The following is a 22,055-nucleotide window of genomic DNA, read 5'->3' as shown; positions in this document are numbered from 1 at the left end:
TTCATCTACATTACACAGACTTCAAAGATTCATATTGCAACCGGTCTTAAGAGTGTTTATGAATTTGTCTTTTGGAAAACAGGTAATTGGTGTTTTTCGTCAATTTGTGTTTAATACTAAAGAAATCTTTGCACTGATTTGTGTTATGAGTCTTTAAATACCACATATTTGGCAAGCAATTCAATCAATACTATTTACTAACCTTGTAAAGAAGCCATCTGTCATGTTTTACAGCTTAAAATGAACTGTAAGATATCATGGATGTCTCAAAAAAAGGTAAGACACTGAAACACAAATTAAACATTCATTACTATCTTGTAAACAAATAATGTCTAAATAATGAATGTCTATTGAAACAGTGACAGTGAGATGTTGTTTGTTTCAGAGCCTTGTTCAGTGAAGGTGGAAGAAATGGATAAAAGAGGTATAGAGCTGCAATGGCGTGGACGGGAAAAGATATTCTCACCACATGAGGACATGATCTCCTTTTCATGTCAGAAAGGCAAATACTTAAGACGAAACTACCTTAAGACAAATATGTAAAAATGGAGTGATGCCCCTGCCTCTGTGTGCATAACATCAACCCTCCATTAACAACGTGGTGCTGGAGACAAAGTTTGTTAATTTGCCAAAATAATACCCCCCCCCCCCCCCCCCCCCCCACCCCCACCCACCAAAAAAAAAAAAAAAAAAAATCCCAAAGCACTGATAAAATAATTAACATTACACTACTTGTGTGTTAAAATCTGTTGAGTTAGATGATGTTTGGTACACCCTACACAAAGCTGTATGTCACTGCAACTTAATGTGGCAAATAAAATGTTTGCATAAACATTTTCCCTTTTGTCTTTAATTAGCCTATTATTTATTTCACCTTGTCTAATGTCTGTCAGTGTCATGTTTAGGATTTGGATTCGGATGTCATTCGAGTTACGTTGCACGAGTGCCCACTACTGGCGGAACTCGTGCGTAAGATTTAATTGGAACATACTAAGCCCTTGATAACTCAGCTGATTTATTATTTAAACCCCTTTTACTTATAAATTTGTTTTATGCACCATTCTATATGCATAGAAGGTGTTAGAGAAAATCTATAAAATCCTATAGGTATATCTTTTGGAGAAAAATAAAATTACACAAATGAAAAAATATCAATAGTATAAACTTTGACAGTCTGTGAACATACTTTGTAGCTACAAGTATGCGATTCAATCTCAACATATACACAATCATGCATATATCATACACTACAGTTAAGCACGATCTGCTGACGTCCCAATCAAGTTGACTTTTGGGATATAGAGATTTTGGAAGTGTACATTGGAGTAGACTCGCTCCCTCAGTCAAAAGGGGATCAGAGGACGAGGGACATAAACTTTCCCCACCCACTTGACAAAGTGGAACACACTTCAAAAAGGTGACAGGGATTCCCCCAATGGGAAGCATTTAGGGAAATTCATGAGTGTTGTTGGAGAAGCAGGTTCCCTTGGATCTGTGTCACAATGGGAAAGGAAAAGGCTATCGCAATTTCAGTATTAAAAAAAAAATTATATATAAAATACATTTAAAAAAAAACTACACACCTGTGTAGTGTATGTTTTCAAAAGTATAGTAGCTTAATACTTTACTCTCACATTCTAATCTTATAGACCGTTATTTCAGTCAAATATGGCACCAGGACAGGACATATGAAAAGCTGTGGTTATTTTTAATGTTCAAATACAGCACATTAAAAGATATCAATTCTGAACTGAACTTCTTTTATTTACAGCATCTCAAAGCAAACATGTGCCATCTTACAGCACAGCCCCTAAAATGTGCAAAGAAAAGTCATCATCCACAATATTTAGAGATAAAACAAAGCAATAAAAATATATACACAATAAAAAATAAACACAATATTTACAAAGCCAACAGAATGCACTATTTTGAGCAACAATGAAACACTTTGGCGGCACACAAGTTTATAACTTTTTTCTTGCTGCAATATTTTCAAGGCACAAGGGCCAGAGCGTTGGCAAGCATCTGAATAGCGCAAAGAGGATCCACGATGTCCTTCATTTTGTCGCGCCGTAGAACCCATTCTGGAGCAAACCTGAGGGAAATCAAAAGATTGGTGGGATCAGTATCTTACAACACAAATTAAGCCAAAAAGCTTTACAGATAGCAGATAACTACATACCTGCTCACTGGTTTGGACTTCCGTGGGGTGGCTTGGAGGAGGAAACTTCCATTGAGAGACGAGGTCATTTTCTGTTTGACTTTGTTTCTCTCAGCATCCATTTTGCACTTTCGAAGTGTGAGTCGGCAGATGCTACGAATGCGATCCGAAACTTTGGGAAGCTTTCGGACCTCCTGTTTGAAAAGAGCATTCAAACAATGAAATGCAATGATATTGAGCAAGCTTTCATGACAATTTTCATGAAATTTGCTAAAAGAATGGTTTAAGGTCAATACAAGTTAAGCAGCAGTTTTTTCAGGTTTTTTTTTACTGAGGAACAAGCTGAGCCTAGATTTTTTGGAACCCATTTCCAATCATTTATTTTTTTACTTCTGGTTAAATGTTTATCTGACTATTCTGAGTGGTCAGCAGGGTTTTGGAGCTTTGGAATTATGCTTTAATCTTCCGACTGCTGTTTTTATCTCGGGAATAAAATCTGCTGGAATCAACCCTCCTGTTGCACTGCCCAGGACTTACATATCTGCAAGATTGCTGCTGGAGTGGAAGGTACACTTGCTTACAAATAGCTGAACCTAAAAAGTAACTATTATTTAGCGAATGACACCTACAAACTTTGCCTAAATATAGGAATTGTGTGACCTATGCACTATATACACATCTCCACTCCTTCGATTCTGGCTTTTCAATTGGTCTCAATTGCGCTCTGTGGGTGAGCGGGCCTTTTCTTCTTTTGCTCTAAAACTTTGGAATTCTCTTCCCTCTTAGATTAGACATGCTGAATCTTTTAGTGTTTTTAAATCTTCTCTTAAAACAAATTGTTTTATAGCTAGCTTGTATGTGATTTGTATGTTTTTGTCTTTTCCTATTTCAATGTATTTTTATCTTAACTTTGTAAAGCACTTTGAGAAGCAACTTTTAAAGCTCCTATAAAAAAATAATAATTATTAAGAAAACACCCACCATTGCTCTTCTTTCATCCTGGACCAAGAGAACCAAGAGAAAACAAGTTTTGGTGAAGATGCAGCCACCTTTTTCTGCAACCTTGTCTCCAGCTTTCTCCCGGTAGATCTGCAGAAGATCCAGGAGGGTTTCTACAGAGTTGTCCACATCATAAACTGCATCAATGGTTCTGTTGTACTGAAAAAAAAAATATTGCAATATGCAGTTAATAAATCAGCATATTAGGTAATTGATACAAATTTGTAATTATTAATTAACAGCCCTAATTATGAGGCAACGTACTTTTGATAGGTTGAGAAGAACTTGAATGGATAATGTGATGATCTCCATTGAAGGAACACTTCGGTTGCAGCTCCTTATCAAAGTGAAGATGGTGTGAGTCGCTCCAGTTTCAACAAGACGTTCACAGCACTCTGGTGAAAGTCTGGTGGCAGTTTCTTTAACCACAAAGAGATAACGTTAGTTAACATTTTATGAAACAACCTATCCATCTCCAATCTTTAAAAACCAGGTCTTACCTAAATGTTTTAAGGCTGCAAGAATGTAAGCATAATTCTGAAGTCCAAGCAGGTAGCTCAACGCTGTTGTAGTCTTGTTACACAGCTTGTCCTCTTCCTTCACCCTTCGATTTACTTCCCCGAGACGTCGCCTTATGGAAACAACTTTGCTTGTGTCATGATGTTTTCTTGAACAATGACCCCTCCAGAGTGCCTTAAAACAGTTATTCACATTGTGCAAGAGTTCAAAACACTTTCATTCTATGAAAAAGCCCAACATCACCCTGTGTGGTCTAAAGTAGTAAGTTAAACTAGTTTGGAAAAACCAGTAAATGATGAGTAACATTATCCATTTAAAATACTGTTTTTTAGTCATCCAATCTAGTAATACTAATCTAGCATTAAGTATTCAATGTGTTATAAAATGTACATGCATTATGTATCAAGTTTTTTCTTTGTACACCATTTAATTTAAGGCACCATACCTGTGCCTTCATTATTCCACGTTGTAGCTTTTCCTTGCGACGTCTAAGGAGGAGCTTCCTGACTGCACACTGGATAGTACCGGCAGCCTGGTTGCGGCGATGTAACCAAGTTCTCACTGCCCTCTGGGTCTTGATGATGTCTTCTCGGTCTTTAAGATATCTCTTTCTCTGCAGCTTTGCCTTAAAACATTGCTAGAAAGTTGGGGAGAGGAAGAGAAAATGCAGTTAAATTAAGAGAATTTATATTAGGCTAAATGTTAAATAAGCCAGTGGCTAAACTTCTGTTGCATGATGTTGCCTAATAAATCCAATTTACTTTTTTCAAAGCAATTTAGAAAAAGTTTATGATGCACATGAAACAGCAATAAAATGGTTAAACATGCATGCGTGATTCTTGGTCATGCTAAATCTTATTAGTGACTTTAAAACCAGTGGACATGTGGAGGATGCATATATTTTTGTGAGAAATGTTCTCTAGAGTATTATATAAGTTGTGTTGAAGGGGTAAATGTAATTTTACTGCATTTAGTATTGAAAAATGTGTTTACATGCGTTTGTTCCAGTCAATAGGAGCTTTTGCACTTGAGGAACCTTTACATAGTTCCAAGAAATAATGTTGGAAGTACCCGCTTTTTGGCATGTTCGCACCACAGGAACTGGAACGATTTTAGTTCTGGAAACGCCTTTAGGGGAACTAAATTAGCTTCTACTTCAGAGTAGGGTCTAACCCAGCACAACAGGAACTACCAGTGACATAAGTGTACGCTGATTGGCCAAAATGCACGCAAAACACTGGCACCCACCATTTAAAAAAAAAAAAGCCCCCAACGTAATCAAGAAATGATTTCCTTTTCAGATGTAGAGGAATAAATGTACCTGGATGTATAGAACCGAAGAGATTTTCTTCTTGGCTGATGTAAGAGCCCAGTGCGCTCGCACAGCTCTCTGAATCCTTACTGCGCAGAGATGATGGTAAACGGCAGCTGTGAAACGATGCCGTCTTGCAGCACAAGCCATTTCTTTTACCTATAAAGTGAACAAGTTAATACTCAAACATTTAGTAACTTTAACCAAATTCAGTCCACCTCAATTGATTCAAGAAACTTTGAATCAGGGATGGGTATTAAGTAATCTACTCCATCTAGCTGGTTGCAGAACGAGTACTTCAATAGTCAATTACTTGTGCACAACCTTAGTAGTAACATTACTTGTACATATGTCGACTTACCCGTTGTCTTGCAAGCCAACCACGCCACATAGCTTGAAGATAAACAGCGGCATTGCGTCGTCGTCTTAGATTTTCTTCCTCAACTCTGGCGAGCTGCAAGACTCGGAAACGCCGCTGCAGAATTAAGACAGCAGCTCTCTGTTGGTGATACCGTCGTCTTTGGGTAAAGCCTCTGAAAGCTGATTGTATCTTCACAGCAGCTGTTATTTGCTGTAATAAAGATTAGTGATGATTTAAAAGAGTTGGTAGACAAAAATATTTTATGTTGAGATACTATTGTGAACAATAGGATAGTTTCTATAGCTTCATTGGTTCTTTGGAAGTCAAAGTAAAACTTAAATAGGGCAATTGACCCAATTTAAAATAAATAAAGTCAAGGCCGAACAGACCAAAAGAAATGCTTGGCAACACAAGCAAAATTACGAAGTATAATGTCAACCAGGGCCGGCCCGCGGCATAGGCGGTATAGGCAAATGCTAAGGGCGCCACTCATCCATAGGGGCGCCAGAATGATTGAACGAGTGAATTTTATTTATTTTTTTTACATTTTTTTTTTATAATAGGCTACTATTTTAAAACCATTAATTCGAAATACTACCAAATAAAGCAAAAAAAAAAAAAAAAGTCCGGCTCTTCAATCTTCCCCCGCCCATCGAGTGCTTGAAGTGCGTCAGAAACAGAGCGCGCGCGCGCGATCAGTTGTTGGTAATTTGTTGTGTAGCGTGCCCGACGCCGCATCCAATGTAGACAGCACTGCTTTTGTTAACACACAGCTCGTAGAAACGGGCCTGGCAGCTCGCGCCAGTTCTAGACACGGTGAAAGTTTCCTGATTGTGACGGAAGGCCGAATTTACATGACACATTATAAATGAGCATAGTCTGCGATAGATACAGTGCCAAAAAGAAGAGAAGAGGATAAAGACTGAGGTAAAGAGATGTAGTGAATGAACAATTTATTGCATAGGAGTAAGATACTATAATTTCATGGCAGTTATTTTTACCTTAAATTTAATGTTAGCAGTTGTTCTGAGTTCTCCAGAGGCCCCAGACTGTGATTTTGTACAATCATGTCAGTTTTAAGACGCATTTTTTATTATCACTTTTTTATTAATGTTTTACTCTACAGTTGTGCAGTTTTTGGGGGATACAGTACAGGCCAAAAGTTTGGAAACATTACTATGTTTAATGTTTTTGAAAGAAGTTTCTTCTGCTCATCAAGCCTGCATTTATTTGATCAAAAATACAGAAAAAAATGTAATATTGTGATATATTATTACAATTTAAAATAATTTGTTTTCAATTTATTATACTTTAAATTAACATTTATTTCTGTGATGCAAAGCTGAATTTTCAGCATCATTACTCCAGTCTATCACATGATCCTTTAGAAATCATTCTAATATGATGATTTATTATGAGTGTTGGAAACAGTTCTGCTGTAATGTGTGTGTGTGTGTGTGTGTGTGTGTGTGTGTGTGTGTGTGTGTGTGTGTGTGTGTGTGTGTGTGTGTGTGTGTGTGTGTGTGTGTATATATATATATATATATATATATATATATATATATATATATATATATATATATATATATATATATGCTAAATCATGAACACAATGACAGGGTAAAATGGGCTGTGATGCATGGGGCGCCAGGTAAAATCTTGCCTAGGGCAGCAAATTGGTCAGGGCCGGCCCTGATGTCAACAACCCCTGATTAATAAAAATGGACTTTGAAAACAGTTTCCCAGAATCTTTATATTTACAAATGGTAAACTTTAGTCAGTGTGTATTTACTGAGTGATTTCATCATTGCACATTGCTATTTTGCTTACCGGAATTTACACAAACTGGTTGCAAAACAGTGTGATAAAGCACAACTTCTCAGAAATCAAAACTTTACTTTTGTGTAATGCTACATCTACACAACTAGGTGTCAGTATAAATCAAATGTGACTGCTTGTTTGTGACCAAGCACATTTAAGGATAGAAACATTTATTATTTAGGAGTGGGTAATATGTTTATTCCCAGATTTTCCCACAAAGAGAAAAGTTACCTTTTGAAGGGAATCTCTCACTCTCTGACCTCTCCATAACGCCTGGATGTATATCACAGATTTTCTAAACCTCAGGAAGTCAACACGCTGTTCTCTGGCAATCAGAGTTTCCCTCCATCTTTTTTGAATGACTTGGACACTGTGCTGTACAGCTAGGAATCTTGGAAGGGAGGACAAATAGTCATGTTGTGACTCCTTGTGACAATTTACAAGCAGAAGCGAAGAATAAAATATCCTTTAATTTTATACCTTGCACGTTGACGTCTTGCTTGTATACATTGTCGAATTGTTGCGATTGCAGCTTGTATCAAGATGTAGTTTCGTCTAGCCAGGCATCCTCGGAACCAGGACTGAATTTTCAGGGCAGCCTGTGTTTGCAAGGCCCGTCGCCTTGTTTGATAAGCCCGGAATGCTTTCTGATGTTAACCAGAGACAAACCAATCATGAAAATCAAATACACAAACTTAAATCCATTATCAGATAGAAACATGAGCAGAAAAACAAAAGTGTGCAAGAAACAAGAAACTTGAGAGCAAGACCAGGGTAACAGGAGTTCAGGGAAAATTTTCAGAGAGAGAAAAAAAAAAAAAAAAAAAAAGAATCATAATCAAATTTGACTTTAGGGTTGTTGCATGCTTACTTGTATCACAACAGCAGACTTGCGCAGCTGAAGAAACTGTGCACGCTCTCTCTGGCAAAGATGGAAACTTCTGTAATGCTTCTGTATAACCAAAACAGAATCCTTGAGTTGCTGAAACCTGCGTCTCTCAATCATCCCTCGATAATGAGCCTGTTTGAGGGCAAGAAACAAAAAGCCTTCTGATCACTTCTGTTGAATTTCCAAAGTTAATCAAGTTGAAATAAAAGGACAAGACAGAATACAACTGCATAGTGATTACCTGAATTGTGATGGCACTTGCCCTAAATCTCTGAAATCTTCTGTACTCAATGTGTCCACGTACTCTGGCCTGAAGGGTCTTTATACTTTGGAGAGTCTTCAGGTAACTGCACCTCTGTTCCTTTGTTGCCCTATGAGCTCTGTAACGCTTTTGGAGTATAACTGCTGCAGCCTGCAATCTACGGTATCTTCTCTGGGCCACAAACATTCTGTAATGAGCTTGCAATTTCAGGACACTTGAGCGGAGTGTCACGTAGTGCTTGCGGTGCATGTGCATGCGCACCAAAGACTGAATCTTGATCGCAGCTTGTCGTCTTTTTGTAAGTCTCCTTGCCAGCATTCCTCGCAAGGCAGATTGCAAGGTGAGCGTAGCTTGCCTAAGAGCAACAAAGCCATTCCGATCTTTCTGGACCAGTTTACGTGATCTGTACCACTTCTGGATGAGCACTGCGCTTGCTTGCATCCTAGCATGCTGAACTCTGGCACAATGGCCTCTGTATGCAGACTGAATAACAATTGCTGCAGCCTTTGCTTTCATGAAATGCTGTCTTTGGACAGACATCCTGAGGTAGGACTGGATGGTTCTTGCAGCCTTGGTCCGTCTGGCCAATTCTCTTCCCTTCATCCCTCTGAAAGACTTCTGCAGGCATACAGCAGCATTCCTCACCTGCTGGTATCTATTCAAATGCTCGTCTCGAAGTTTCAAAGCTCTGTACCTCTGCTGGAGAACCCTGGCTGCCCATCGCTGTCTCTTAAAAGCTGACCTTTGCTGATACATGCGGAAACCAGCCTGTATGATGATGGACGCTTCTTGTTTTTCTGCTAAATGTCTCCTGAAAGAGTGTCCTCGAAAAGCTGCTTGAATGACTACAGCTGACTTTCTCAAACGTAGATAGTTCTCCCGATCTGCTCTAGCCTGGATGTATGACCTGTAATAGCTCTGGATAATGATAGCTGATAGCCTCATGGCCTGGTACTTAACCATTTCTTTGTGCCTTCTAAAATAAGACTGAATCAAGACAGCTGCTTGACGCTGTAGTAGTAGTTTCCTCCGAACTCTAAGACCTCTATAACATGCTTGCAGAACAAGTGCACCTTGACGCATTTCAAGAAAGCTCTTTCTCTGCTGTTTCGCTGCATTTACGGCACGATACCTTTGCTGAATGGCAATGGCAGCGCATTTCATGGCTAAATACCTCTTACGAGCACTATAAGCTCTGAAGGTTGCCTGAACATTGGTGGCAGCCTGATGCATTTGCTTCAAAGTCTGTCTGGACTTCATGCCACGATAAGCTGCTTGCAGAATCAAAGCAGCATTCTTCTGTTTCTGTAGTGCTGCCACCTCTTGCCTCATCATTTTGTTAGCTCTGAAATGTTGCTGAACAGTACAGACTGCCCAACGAAGTCGCTGGAAGCGCAACTTGAAGATGTGCTTTCTCACATGGGACTGAATGATTGTTGCAGCTTCTTGCTCTCTCCGGACCTGTCGCCGGACCTGCATTCCCCTGAAAGTTGCCTGGATTGCAACAACAGCCTGGCGTTTAGCAAAATAATCTCTCCGAACACGTCTAGCTATCAAAATGGATCGATAGCGTCGTTGACAGAATTCTACAGCTGCTCGGATGGACAAAAAGTGTTTCCTTTGTTTGTAGGTAAGGTACTTCCTTTGAATGACTGTGGCAGCAAAATGCATTCTAGCAATATCACGGCGTGCACGATTTCCTCTGTAAATAGCCTGAATTGTGGTTGCGCTACGCCGCAGCTTTAAAAAGTTATCTCTAGCCTCTTTTCTCAGTAAATGGCACCTGTATTGCCTTTGTATGACCGATGAAGCCAGTTTCATTGCTTGGAATGGCACTCTAGTTCTGTACATTTTGTACATTGCCTGAATCACAGTGGCTGCTTCATGCTTTCTATCGATTTCTTTCCTTAGTCTCATCCCTCGGTACACAGACTGCAAAGTGATGGCAGCTGCTCGCAAGGAGCAATACCTTTTACGTTGTTCCCTTGCACTTACAATTGCTCTGTACTGTTGCTGAACACAGATGGTGGCATTTCTGAGAGCAAGGTAATCACGACGTTGCTTGTACGCTCTATACGTCTTCTGGATAACTTTTGCAGATTTGTGCCTTTCTGCAATCTCCTTTCTTACCATCATTCCACGGAAAGCTGACTGGATACATATGGCAGCTGTTTTTATGGCTCCATATTGCTTCATAACAGCATTTTTAGTCATCATTGCCCTGAATCGCTGCTGTAAAACTGATGCGGCCCACTGTTGTCTCTGGAACTTTTTGAGTTGGGAATGTCCACGGAAATTTGCCTGAATCACTGTAGCAGCTTGGTGCGATTTTCGTAAGTAGTTGCGAACTTTCATTCCTCTGCATGCTGACTGAATAACTACAGCAGCATTTTTCATTTGCAAGTAGCTAGCTTGAATGCATTTGCTAACTTTGTAGGCTCTGTATTGCTGCTGTATGATGATAGCAGCGCACTTCGCAGCAATAAAGGCAATACGTACTTTATGCATTCGGAATTGAGCTTGAATGATAGTAGCGGCTTGATGCTCTCGTCTCAGATTTTGTCTCACTTTGGACCCCCGATATATGGCCTGTAGAGTTACAGTCACCTGCCTCAAATGGACGAAATGGCTTCTTTGCAACCGTCCAAGTACAAAAGCGTGATGGCGTCGCTGAATGACAACAGCAGCACGTTTTTGAGCTAAAAACTGCTGGCGGCAACTATGTGCTCTTATCACAGACTGAATCAAAGTTGCTGCTTTGTTTTTCTTCTGCAGTTCTTCCCTTACTCTCTTGCCACGATAAGCACTCTGTAGCACAATGGCTGCTCTTTTCATTTCAGTGTATTCCAAGTACACTTTCTGTCCATCTCTGAAGGCTCTGTACCATCTTTGAATGACTATGACAGCGCGTTTCATTTCCAAAAACCGTGTCTGTGCCGCATATCTACGATAGTTTGACTGAATGATTGTGGCAAATCTGTGGCGTTGACTGATCTTCTTCCGCTCAGCTCGTCCTCGCCACATTGCTTGAACTGTCACTGAAGCAGATTTAAGAGCCATATACTCTTGTCGTAACTTTTCTCCAAATGCTTTAGCTCTGTATCTCTGTTGCAGAACAATGGCTGATCTTTTCAAACACAAAAAGTGCCTTTGAGCCATAAACCGCCTGAAAGCAGTTTGAATCAGAAGTGCAGCTTGGTGACGGTGAGCCAAAGATCTACGGACCTTCCATCCACGGAAAGCTGCTTGTAGAGCCAGAACTGCTGATTTAATCTCAAAAAACCTCTTCTGATCTGCTTTCCTTTGCACGCAGGCTCGGAACCACCTCTGAATCAAGACTGCATTTCGCTCCATTTTAGATATTTGTTGTCTGACAAGGTAGGCCCTGAATGCACTCTGAATGACAATTGAAGCATCGTGCCTTTTCTTTAAAGCCTGAAACTTGCATCTTTGAAGGTGACCTCGGAACCATGCTTGAACACAGACTGCTTTCCTTTTCATATCCAGGTACTGGGTTTTACAACGCTGCATTCTGTACCATGCTTGAATGCGCAAGGCTGCAGTGTTTTTTTCCAGAACTTTTTTTGTATGCCATTTATGGAAAGCTGCTTGGATAACACAGGCCGCACGGTTTTTCTTCTGGAGACTTTGAACCCTCCAAGCTTTGTATGTTTTCTGTGAAGAAAATGCAAATTAAGATTAGAAGTATAACCATAATTATATACTAATAATTAGAGGTGGGGGATATGGCAAAAATTTTGGAATTCTTTTCAGGAATATCATGATTCACGAATTTATCATGATTGTTTTTCATGTTGGTTTTACTATTTTTGCAAGTTACCAAGCTTATGTTCCTTAAAAACTTAAAAACAAAGCCTTACAAGCTAACAAAATATAAAATAAAAAAGAATGGCTGACATTTAGGCCAAAGTGGTGAAGATAAAAATCTGTCATTATTTTCTTTGTTATTAAAAAATAAGAACAAAGATATACATTACATATACACAACATAATATACAAATGAAATAAACAGTGCTTCATTTTTTCAACCACAGTAGGTGTTTTTAACAGCATTCAAGAAAGAAATTAATTGAACAAACAAAAATAACATACTACATACACTTTTATATGATAAGCAAAAGTACTTACGGCATAAACCCGAACATACCTGAATTACAGTTGCAGCTGCATTTTGAAGAGCAAAATATCTCTCTTTTTTCAGCACTCTCAATTTTTCCCGTGCACTGTATCCTCTCCAGAATGTTTGGATCTTGATGGCTGCCTTATTCTGTCGTATCATTCTTCTTCTCAAGATGAACTTCCGCACAATGGCTTGGATTTTAGTGGCAGCCAGGTTTTTTTGCTGTGCATGAAGATCATAATCAATTTAAGGCAAAAAAAAAATCTAAGCATATCAAAGTTACAAGAAGCATGACATGGTAGATAATTTATACTCTTACCTGAATAAGCTCAATGTCCTTCTGTAACTTGTATCTCCGCCATGCACCCTGGATGACTCGGGCTGCTCTTGTTTCATTGCGGAGATCCAAAAGACGGGCACAAAGGAAGGAGAGGTAACATGTGACAACCTGTGGGGGGAATAAGCAAATCACAGTTGCTTTAAAAATACATTAATATGGAAGGTATTTCTACTCAACCTCAAAGTTTAATCGACTAGTAAGTTTTTCTGATAACCTAACAAGCTCAAATCAGCGTTGGCACTGCAGCTGATCCAGAGAGAGCAGTTGTCATATATAGGTATGAAATAGCTTCACAAAAAGTATTTAACCACATCATTATTTCTGTGTTAAACAAAAGTACTTGGATAAAGGTTTATAGTTCAGATATGAACAATGTCCATGGTAGTGATCAAAATAAGAGTAAATCACCTTTGAAAGTAACTTGATACTTCTAATAAAGATTGTATCGATTACAGCGTTACACCAGTAGGTGGCGACAATTGACTTAATTTTAATTGTCTATTAATGATCAATTCATGAGAGTCCTTCAAAAACATGGATTCTCATTGAATCATTCATTCCAACCGAATTTGAATAATAATAGTTCAAATTAAATAGACTGCAGCAATTACATTTTTTTCAGCACCTCTAGTAAATTACTTTTGTCATTTTGTTTAGTTTTCTATTCTAAATCGTGATCTACATTTTAAACAAAAACTCATGAGTCTCAATTTATCTAGAATGTAGTGGACAGGGATAAAAAGTTTTTACCTTTTCATTCGGAATAGTGTTGGACATATCCTCTGGATTTATCATAGCAGGCACCCCTCCAAGATATGACACGGCAGTGTTCACCAAATTGAAGTTACATCTCTCATTCTCAAGCAGCTCTCTGTAGTCCACTGGCAGGGATTCTGAACCTAAGGCAAAAAACAAACAGTTCTAAGACATTTACAGTGATAAACTGTACAAACTACCAATCTAATGTAGGAATAGTTCACCTAAAATTAATAATTCTGCGATTTAAAAAAAAAAAAAAAAAAAAAAAAAAAAAAAAGGTACCAGTTTGTATTGTGGGCAAATTTTCAAAAGAGCAGTCTGAGTCACTTGAGGAGTTATTGAGCTCCAGTCTGCCGCGATGGCCACATTCTATGGTCTGTGTTGTTCTCTGTTGTATCTCCTCTGCAGGAAGATGAGCAGGATGGTAATGATGAATGAGGTAGCACAGGATACGACCATCTGAGAATGACACCGTGAAGTTTTCAGCCTGCAAAAATAATGAAGGAGAGATATAGTTCAAACAAGGATCCTTTGCAGGTTATCGTACAAACGTTTTCAGGAGAATTATTACACCTTTCTCAGCAATACCTGATTCCAAAAAGACAAAATATGGGTTTGGAACAACATAACAGTGAATACATAAGCAAACAATTTCTGTAATGTGACTCACCTTTAAATTGTAGAACTCAGAAACAGCATTGACCCAGTCGAGAAGAAGTGTCACCTTCTGGCTGGGATGTTCAAATGCTTGTCTCGCCTTCATTCTGGTCACGGCAACACCTTTGTTAGCCATTATTGAAGCAAGTTTCTGTTTCGTTCTCCAGGTTTTCCTGAGGAAACTGATTTCCTCTTTGAGCTGATTCTCATCAAGTAGCACTTCCACCTATGACAAAAGTATCATAATATTTAAGGAAATACACATTAAACGCATACAACTTCAGAAGATAAACATGAGTATCAGTTATCCTAATGATTTATCCAAAGCAATTGGGCTAGACAATATGATGGTACACAGCCCAGGTCAGTACCTGGAAGGCAAATATGATTTTCCACAGGAGGTTTAGGGTCTTTTCCCTGTGTCCATCCACAATGTCTCTGGAGTCAATGTTCGCTCCTTCAAGAAAATGGGGACAAATTTAGTGCTTTGTCCAGATTATAAAGCGTTTCATAAAGAATTACTAGACATTTACCATCAAGGAAAAGAGATGAATCACTCACCATGCTCATCTTTAAGGTCGACACCTTTGTCTTTCAGAACCTGCAGTGCAACATCAACATTGTGCACTTTCTGCAGGCGGCTAATAGCAGGTATCCGCAGCTTTCTAGATAAAGTCCAGTCCAGAATAAAGAGCTCCATGACACGCCTGAAAATTAATAAAGAAACATTAAGTCAAGATATATTTATATAACATGGGAATTTGGAAGTTTTTTTTTTTTTAATGTCAATTCTAAACATTGGATAGGATCACAACAGCCATGACACTTTATTCTGATTCTTGAACAATAAACATGCAAAAATGATATTTTTTTTTTAATCAAACATACACCAAACGAACGCCACATCTCAGGTCAACAGCAAGATTCTTCACAGCAAAGTTGAACTCATCCAGAGGAGTCTGAACATGGGATACTGCTAGGCCCAAGTGGCTGAGGTGCCGTGACAAAATGCCTTCACCACTGAGGAAGTCTCGTGAGAACGCCAGTAGCAGATCTTTGCTTGACTGCAGGGGAATAAAAAATACAGCATGATCATATCCATGTTTAATATTGGCCAAAAACACTTAAAATGTCCACTTAATCTATATTTCAATCTATATTAATATATTTACAATAGAAATGCTACAGCCACTGTAATATATTTAAGAACATGTGGAAATCAAAACAGAGCAAGGGTTTAAACTTTTATTTTGAAATTCAAAACATCCCGATGTATTCTCCTGTTAATGTTGGTTTATAAATGATAGCACTATGCTATGGTATTTTATGACGACTTTATTCTTTAAATATATGAGCAGCCTTAGAAAACGATCTAATAATGCAGTTCATGGATACTCTCCCATGACACTTCCGGGATTTAATTTAACCCGATATTGAATCTTGACAGCCCAACACTAATCATCATATAATGAATGTCACTTCAGTTCTACTTTTTGACTATGAATTATCATATGCAGTAAAAGACAGAATAATATAATGCAAGCACTGTAAAAGGTTTTGCCACAAACTCAACTCATGCTGATATCATGCTAATATCGTGAGACACCACACACCTTAAATTCAGCATCCATGCAGAACAAACAAGGATCATGTTCGATCAGTCTGGACTCTTTGGCTTTATCCAGAAAGCAGACCAGCAGTATTAGTTTCTTTAGAGTGAAGCAGGAGAGTGCCTCCTGATGGCCTGATGAGTAAAAAAAAAAGAAGAAAAGAACCTGTTATTATAGACACTATTTACAACAATAAAATAGAAAAAAAAAAAAAGATAGTTCACACAAAAGAAGAAAAAAAACTTAGTGAAATTAAATTACCATCTTTGTACAAATTGGGCACTTTAGCATGCCTGAACTCAGCGGCTATGTCTGGGTTCCACAGCAGACGTCCAAGAATAAACATGGCCAGTCCCATGACATCACTGTTGCTTTCAAGTGATATTAGCTCTCCATAGATTGTCTGAAACAAGGATTGGGCAAAAGATATAATATAGCTAATGACTTAATTTTTATATTTTCAGCAAGCAAACAAATTAAAATTATGCTTTCACAAACAAAAATAAATACCTCAAGTCCGATTCTTAGCCAAAGTGGATTGTATGATATCAGCCAGTTAAGAACTTTCTGACGCTCACCTGAGAAATGAAAATAAAAGGTGAAAAATAAGATTAACAAGGAAGAAACTTAAGCCCACTAAAGCATTAAAAATACTTTTAACATAAGAGTGACACCAGCTGTAAAGAACAAGCACCCCAAAGGAAAAAATATATAATAAAAATACATAATATACTATACCATTCAAAAGGGTCAGTAAGATTTCAGCAAGACTCAGCAAGGACAGATTGATCAAAAGTGACAAAGTGATCAAACAAAAGATTTCTATTTAAAACAAATGCTGTTCTTTTAAACTTTCTATTCAAAGAATCCTGAAAGACTTGTAGTTGGACAATAGTGTGGCCTAGTGGAAAAAAAGGGTTGTGAACCACTCTGATAAGATATCATCTCGGCTCACTCGGGGTACGTACAGGTGCACTTCCCTGCAGTGATGGACAGAGCCATCTTTCATCATTCGACTGTTTGGATTTCATGTGATTTCTCATTATAACTCAGTTTCACTAATTAATTTGACCAAAAGTAATTCCATTTTGTAAGATCATCTTCATCCAAGTAATTCCAAACTTTGTGAGGCAGACGATGACATTGTGATCAAATACAATCAATTTGTTAACACATTCCACAGCGCCACCCAGTGTATTTAATTATAACTGGGAGTTTTAGTGCTTGGGATTTATTCACAGCATTTACAGCCAGCAAAGCAACGTAGTCAAAATTTTCGAATAATAATTACAGATCGAATATTCAACTATTCGTGCACACCCCTATCTCATACCTATGTCCTTCCAGAGATGCCTGTCCTTTCGCACAAGGAGCCTCTTGGCTTCTACTTCCAGCTCCAGTCTCTGGATGGCCTTCACCATGGTGTCTGACGTAAATAGCTTGCAAGCTGCTCGCCGAAGGCGGTTTAGCCGCTGACGGGCTGTGTAAGTTCTAAAAGACAACTCTTCTTTTGTTGGTGCTTTGGGTATGTTGAATTTGTCATTCCCCATAGTCAACGACAAGGCATTCACTAAGAAGAAACAATAAGAGAAAGCCGTTACAAGATTGCAGCTGAAATTAATTTAACTTAAAATGACAACGCAAAACTCATAGGATACAAAGAACTTTAAAAAAAAAAAGCACCCACCTTTGGTAACTTCAGTTGCAACTTTGAAGTCATCAGGAGTGAGAACATAATTCATCCACCAGGTAAAGCCTCGCTCCTGCTTTTCAATCCATCGCTCATCATAAAACATGTTCTTTGCAGCAAATGGCATAGGGTGCCTTGGTATGGCTGTAAAGATTGTAAAACTTCAGCAACTATGCCACTTAAAAACACACACACACACAAAAAAAAATGATATAAATGCAGTAAAAACATACCCGTCTGTGTCGGCTTCATGAAGGCCAGTTTGGCCTGCGCCACAGCCACTATCCTCGCAGGCTTTCGAGTCGAACTGCTCAGTGACTTCACAGACTGTCCATCTACATCAGTGAAACATTTAAAATGGTATCATTGGTCATACTAAACATGTAGGACAAGTTAATCAAAGTATTTCAAGAATGTTTTATTACCTTTTTGAGTTGTTTTTGATAAGGATTTCTTTGCTTGAGGTTTTGTGAACTTTCTGGAGCTTGGTGGAGCTTTACGGAAAAAAGGGGTTTTATTTAAAACATTCTTAACTCGTAGAACGTCCAAACATCTCAAATAATGTACCAGTATGTGTCTTACATACTAGATTCATCACCTACATGTCCTATGAAATGCATGAAGATGAGTAATCTTGACTTACCTATAGCTTTCCGTTGCTGTCCAGATGTGGACCTTGAAGTGAATGTTCTTTCTTGGCTTGGTTTCCTAAGCTCTGTCGCATGTGCCGGAACATGACGCTTTTTCGCTTGGACGTTTGACATATCTTCTGAGTGACCTCGCAAAAACTCATCACTTTTTCTCTTTTTACTCTGCACAGATGTCCAGGATTGTACAGGAAACTGGTCCTGAGAAAGACCTGGTTGCACTTTTTCAGAGACGTTTCCGGCTGCCAAATCCGGATCACTTGACGAACTGCTAATGCTACTAACAGAGGGCAAAACATTAGGTCGCATGGGAGATATGGAGGACAAAAGCTGTTCAGGAGGGGATCCATATGAGGTCAGCCTCACTTTTGCAGCCAGCTTTGAAGTTACGAGAAATTTGGACTCTAGTGCCACATCTGGACTTGAATCTGAGCTAATGACAGGTAGTGTGGAGATGCTGTCAGGAGAACTTGTGTTAGATTCTGCATTACTAGGTTCTGAGAGCTCCATGGTCTTCTCCAAGAGCCTACGCCTGGAGGTTTTCTTCTTACGCAAGCCAGGACTCTTGACAGAGGCTTCTGTTTTGCTTTTGGTCACTGTGGTAGAATTCACAGGAAACTTCGTGGGACCATCAGGAACATGGGTGTCATCAACTTTATTCGACTTGGTCACTGTGGCGGTGCTAAAAGGAAATGCCTTGAGCCTAAATACATCATGATTTGATTCAACGCCCATGACTTGGTTGGGTTTCACACAGAAAGTCAACCTTGGGTGAGCCACTTCAACTGGTGGCGAAATGACAGCAGTCGCTCTGAATGATGTTACTGGATTCGTTTTTTCAGACTCAAGAGAATCAGAAAAATCAAAGCTTGAGCAGGCATTAGGTGGGCTCACCGCACACGATAGATCTGATCCTATTACATCCAGAGCATCTTTTACAGACAGAGAAGGTTTCTCCAGCTCTCGACTTTCATCTCGCACATTTTGTCCAATCACGGGAAGTGGACTCTGAAAGCATGGGTTTCCAAACCTCTCTGGAGTGCTAGCAGGAGAGAGCGTTTTATTCAAAAGCCTTTTAATTTCTCTGCTCTCTGGTTTATGTGAACAAGGCACATTCTTTTTACCAGGTGTTTCAAACAATCTCTCTGCTGGTACTAAGACGACCACTGGCGAGTTTCTTTGCAAATGCACATCATCAAAATTTTCTGTTACAAAAGCCGGTTTTGACATCTCAGGAGTGGAGGATGGCGCATTTGCCCTAGTGCCACTGGAACCATAGGCAGACCGTTCATGATTCAATGGCGACAATGGGTTGGACGTTCTCTCTTTTCTGTATTGCGACTGGCGAGACACATGAAATGTCTTATTTGCAGCCTTTATTGGCATTGAAGCCACTTTCTTCCCTTTTGAGGGTGCCGGGACCCCCTTCTTGGATTTAATTGAATCCCATAGGGTTTTCTGAAGAAAAAAGAAAAATGTTTTGCATGTACTCAAATTATACCAAACACACTAAATATATATTTAAAAAAAACAAAAAAAAAAACATAGGCTATACAGTACTGGTCAAAAGTTTGGAAACATTATTTTTGATGTTGAAAGAAGTACAAGTCTCTCATGCTCATCAAGGCTGCATTTATTTGATCAAAAATACAGAGAAAACCATTATTTGAAATTGTAATAATATTTCACAATATTACTGGGATTTTTTTATTTATTAAAATATAATTTATTTCTGTGATGCAAAGCTGAATTTTCATCAGCCATCACTCCAGTCTTCAGTGTTACATGATCCTTCTGAAATCATTCTAATATGCTGATTTATCATCAATGTTGGAAACTTTGTGCTGCTTAATATTTTTCTATAACCTGTGATACTTTTTTCAGGATTCTTTGAAGAATAAAGTTAAAAAAGAAGAGCATGTTTAAAAATATAAATCTTTTGTAGCAATATACACTACCGTTTAAAATAACCAATGAATCCTGAAAAAAAGTATCTCAGGTTCAAAAGAAATATAATGTTTCCAACATTGATAATAATAACTGAGAACCAATCCAGCATATTAGAATGATTTCTGAAGGATCATGTAACACTGAAGACTAGAGTAATGGCTAATGAAAATTCAGCTTTATGTCACAGAATTAAATTATATTTTAAAGTAAATTAAAATAGAAAATCATTAGCCTATTTTAAATTGTAAATTTAACATTATTACTGTTTTTTCTGCATTTTTGATCAAATAAATGCAGCCTTGATGAAAATAAGATACTTCTATCAAAAACATTAAAAATAGTCATGTTTCCAAACTTTTGACCGGTCTTGTATAAACACACACAAATTACCTTTTTCTTTTTTGTCGCCTCTGCTTTCCCAAGCAATATCGCTTGATGTTTGACAATACCATTAGCAACAAAGCTGAGGAGTTCTCGAACTCCACCTTCTTCAACTGGTGTCCAAGTGACAGTTAAAATAATGCTGTCCTCAGGCTGAAAAATAGAGAATGCACTTTTAACTTACTTACTCTCATGCTGTTCCAAACATGGATGACATTCTTTGGTGGAGCTCAAATGGAAATATTTAGCCAAATGTTCATGCATCCCCTTTTCTATACAATGAAAGTGTATATGGGAATGGAGCAGTCAAGCTCCAAATTTTGTTTTACAAAAAGAAGAATAAGAAAAGGTCCATTTATATGATAGCTTCGTGTGAAGAAGAAAATATTTTCCAAGTCATAGTCTTCTCTACACAAATAAGCGAAACATTTGCATAAATACAGTGTCAAGATGTCAAAACAGGTTTCATAACGCCAAATTTCGTTGTTCCTCCTGTGTTTTGTAATGAATTACAACACACCAATCTTGAATTTGCACAAATAGTGTGAATAAAGGCTTTAATTCAGTTCTGTTTTCCACAGAAAATTTGCTACAAAAGACTATACATTACGGAGTCATATAACTTACAATACAGTTATGGTAACGTTACCCTTTTCAGTTTAAAAGCTTGACAGCTTCAGTCCCGTGAACATCCTGCCAAACATATCGTGTGTGTGTGTGTGTGTGTGTGTGTGTGTGTGTGTGTGTGTGTGTGTGTGTTTTCGTGTTCTAAAGAATAAAGAAATTCAAACAGATTTGTGTGAATAAATGACTATTTTCATTTCTTGGTGAACTAACTTATTCCTTTAGATAATGCAAAGCATGAGCAAATTCAAACAATGTGTGTAACTTACTAATGAGCATGACTCATTCTCATAGCAGCCCTACGATGCAGTTATTTTGCTTTACCATAACTGCAATATGCACCAAATTTCAGTAACGTTACCACATTTAACGTTAGTTCACAGATATTCTTCCAAAAATGTTGTCTAGCTGGGGAGCTCACTAGGTTTTGACACAAAGCTTGTTTAACGTTGTTACTCTTACCTGTATTGTAAAAGACGCCTGATCAACAGAAAAGCCTTTGGATGCTGAAATTTTCTCCACTATGACTGTCGTTGTTGCATCCTCGGTAGGATTTTCAATTCGTAAAGGCAAAGATTTTGATGATCCCAACTTGATCGTCCCAAATGACACAAAAGGGGACCTTGAAAACTGAAGCAAACTCAGCACAGGGATTGAAATGTTGTTTTCCTTGCCAGGTTTATCGCGACTACAATGAGAATCAAATGTTGGACTGAAGTCCAAACACTCCGCTTTCGCGATTTTAAAAGACATGTTTAACTCAAATAAATGCACGGCGATTCGATAAATCCATGTGTCACTGATGCTCACCAACACTAAGTGCCGTTTAAAACCAGTGTGCGTAGTCGCACGTTTGAATTTGAGTACAAACCAGACAGCCAATCAGATCGTTGCAGCGGATGGAATTGTCCAATCACTGGAGAGAAAAGCAA

The 22,055-nt window shown here is 38.4% G+C and overlaps 1 protein-coding gene across 1 annotated transcript; it reads right to left on the bottom strand.

Moving 5' to 3' along the window:
• Nucleotides 1-1,687: 1,687 nt before the first annotated feature.
• aspm (assembly factor for spindle microtubules) lies at nt 1,688-22,038 on the bottom strand. The gene is made up of 30 exons (XM_084417301.1): nt 21,586-22,038; nt 20,509-20,652; nt 18,165-19,626; nt 17,947-18,015; nt 17,755-17,856; nt 17,519-17,665; nt 17,165-17,401; nt 16,342-16,409; nt 16,093-16,234; nt 15,835-15,965; nt 15,110-15,285; nt 14,783-14,928; nt 14,593-14,678; nt 14,235-14,447; nt 13,847-14,051; nt 13,556-13,704; nt 12,785-12,913; nt 12,493-12,687; nt 8,304-11,999; nt 8,045-8,194; nt 7,654-7,820; nt 7,405-7,564; nt 5,353-5,562; nt 5,001-5,150; nt 4,125-4,316; nt 3,661-3,853; nt 3,425-3,579; nt 3,143-3,319; nt 2,183-2,355; nt 1,688-2,095 (listed from the first exon to the last, which is right to left on the bottom strand). The coding sequence occupies exons 1-30, from the start codon at nt 21,874-21,876 to the stop codon at nt 1,993-1,995; spliced, it is 9,618 nt and encodes a 3,205-aa protein (XP_084273427.1). The 5' UTR covers nt 21,877-22,038; the 3' UTR covers nt 1,688-1,992.
• Nucleotides 22,039-22,055: the final 17 nt, after the last annotated feature.

The sequence above is a fragment of the Rutilus rutilus genome, assembly GCF_951802725.1.
Source record: "Rutilus rutilus genome assembly, chromosome: 8".
NCBI classification, from domain to species: Eukaryota; Metazoa; Chordata; class Actinopteri; order Cypriniformes; family Leuciscidae; genus Rutilus; species Rutilus rutilus.
This window is presented reverse-complemented; position numbering and strand designations above follow the sequence as displayed.

Coding starts and splice junctions, on each gene's coding strand:
- aspm (XM_084417301.1), bottom strand. CDS start 21,876: ATGTCTTTTAAAATCGCGAAAGCGGAGTGTTTGGACTTCAGTCCAACA. Junction 17,666..17,754: donor CATGAAGCCGACACAGACGG/GTATGTTTTTAC, acceptor CAATCTTTACAG/CCATACCAAGGCACCCTATG. Junction 14,052..14,234: donor CTGAGTTCTACAATTTAAAG/GTGAGTCACATT, acceptor TTATTTTTGCAG/GCTGAAAACTTCACGGTGTC.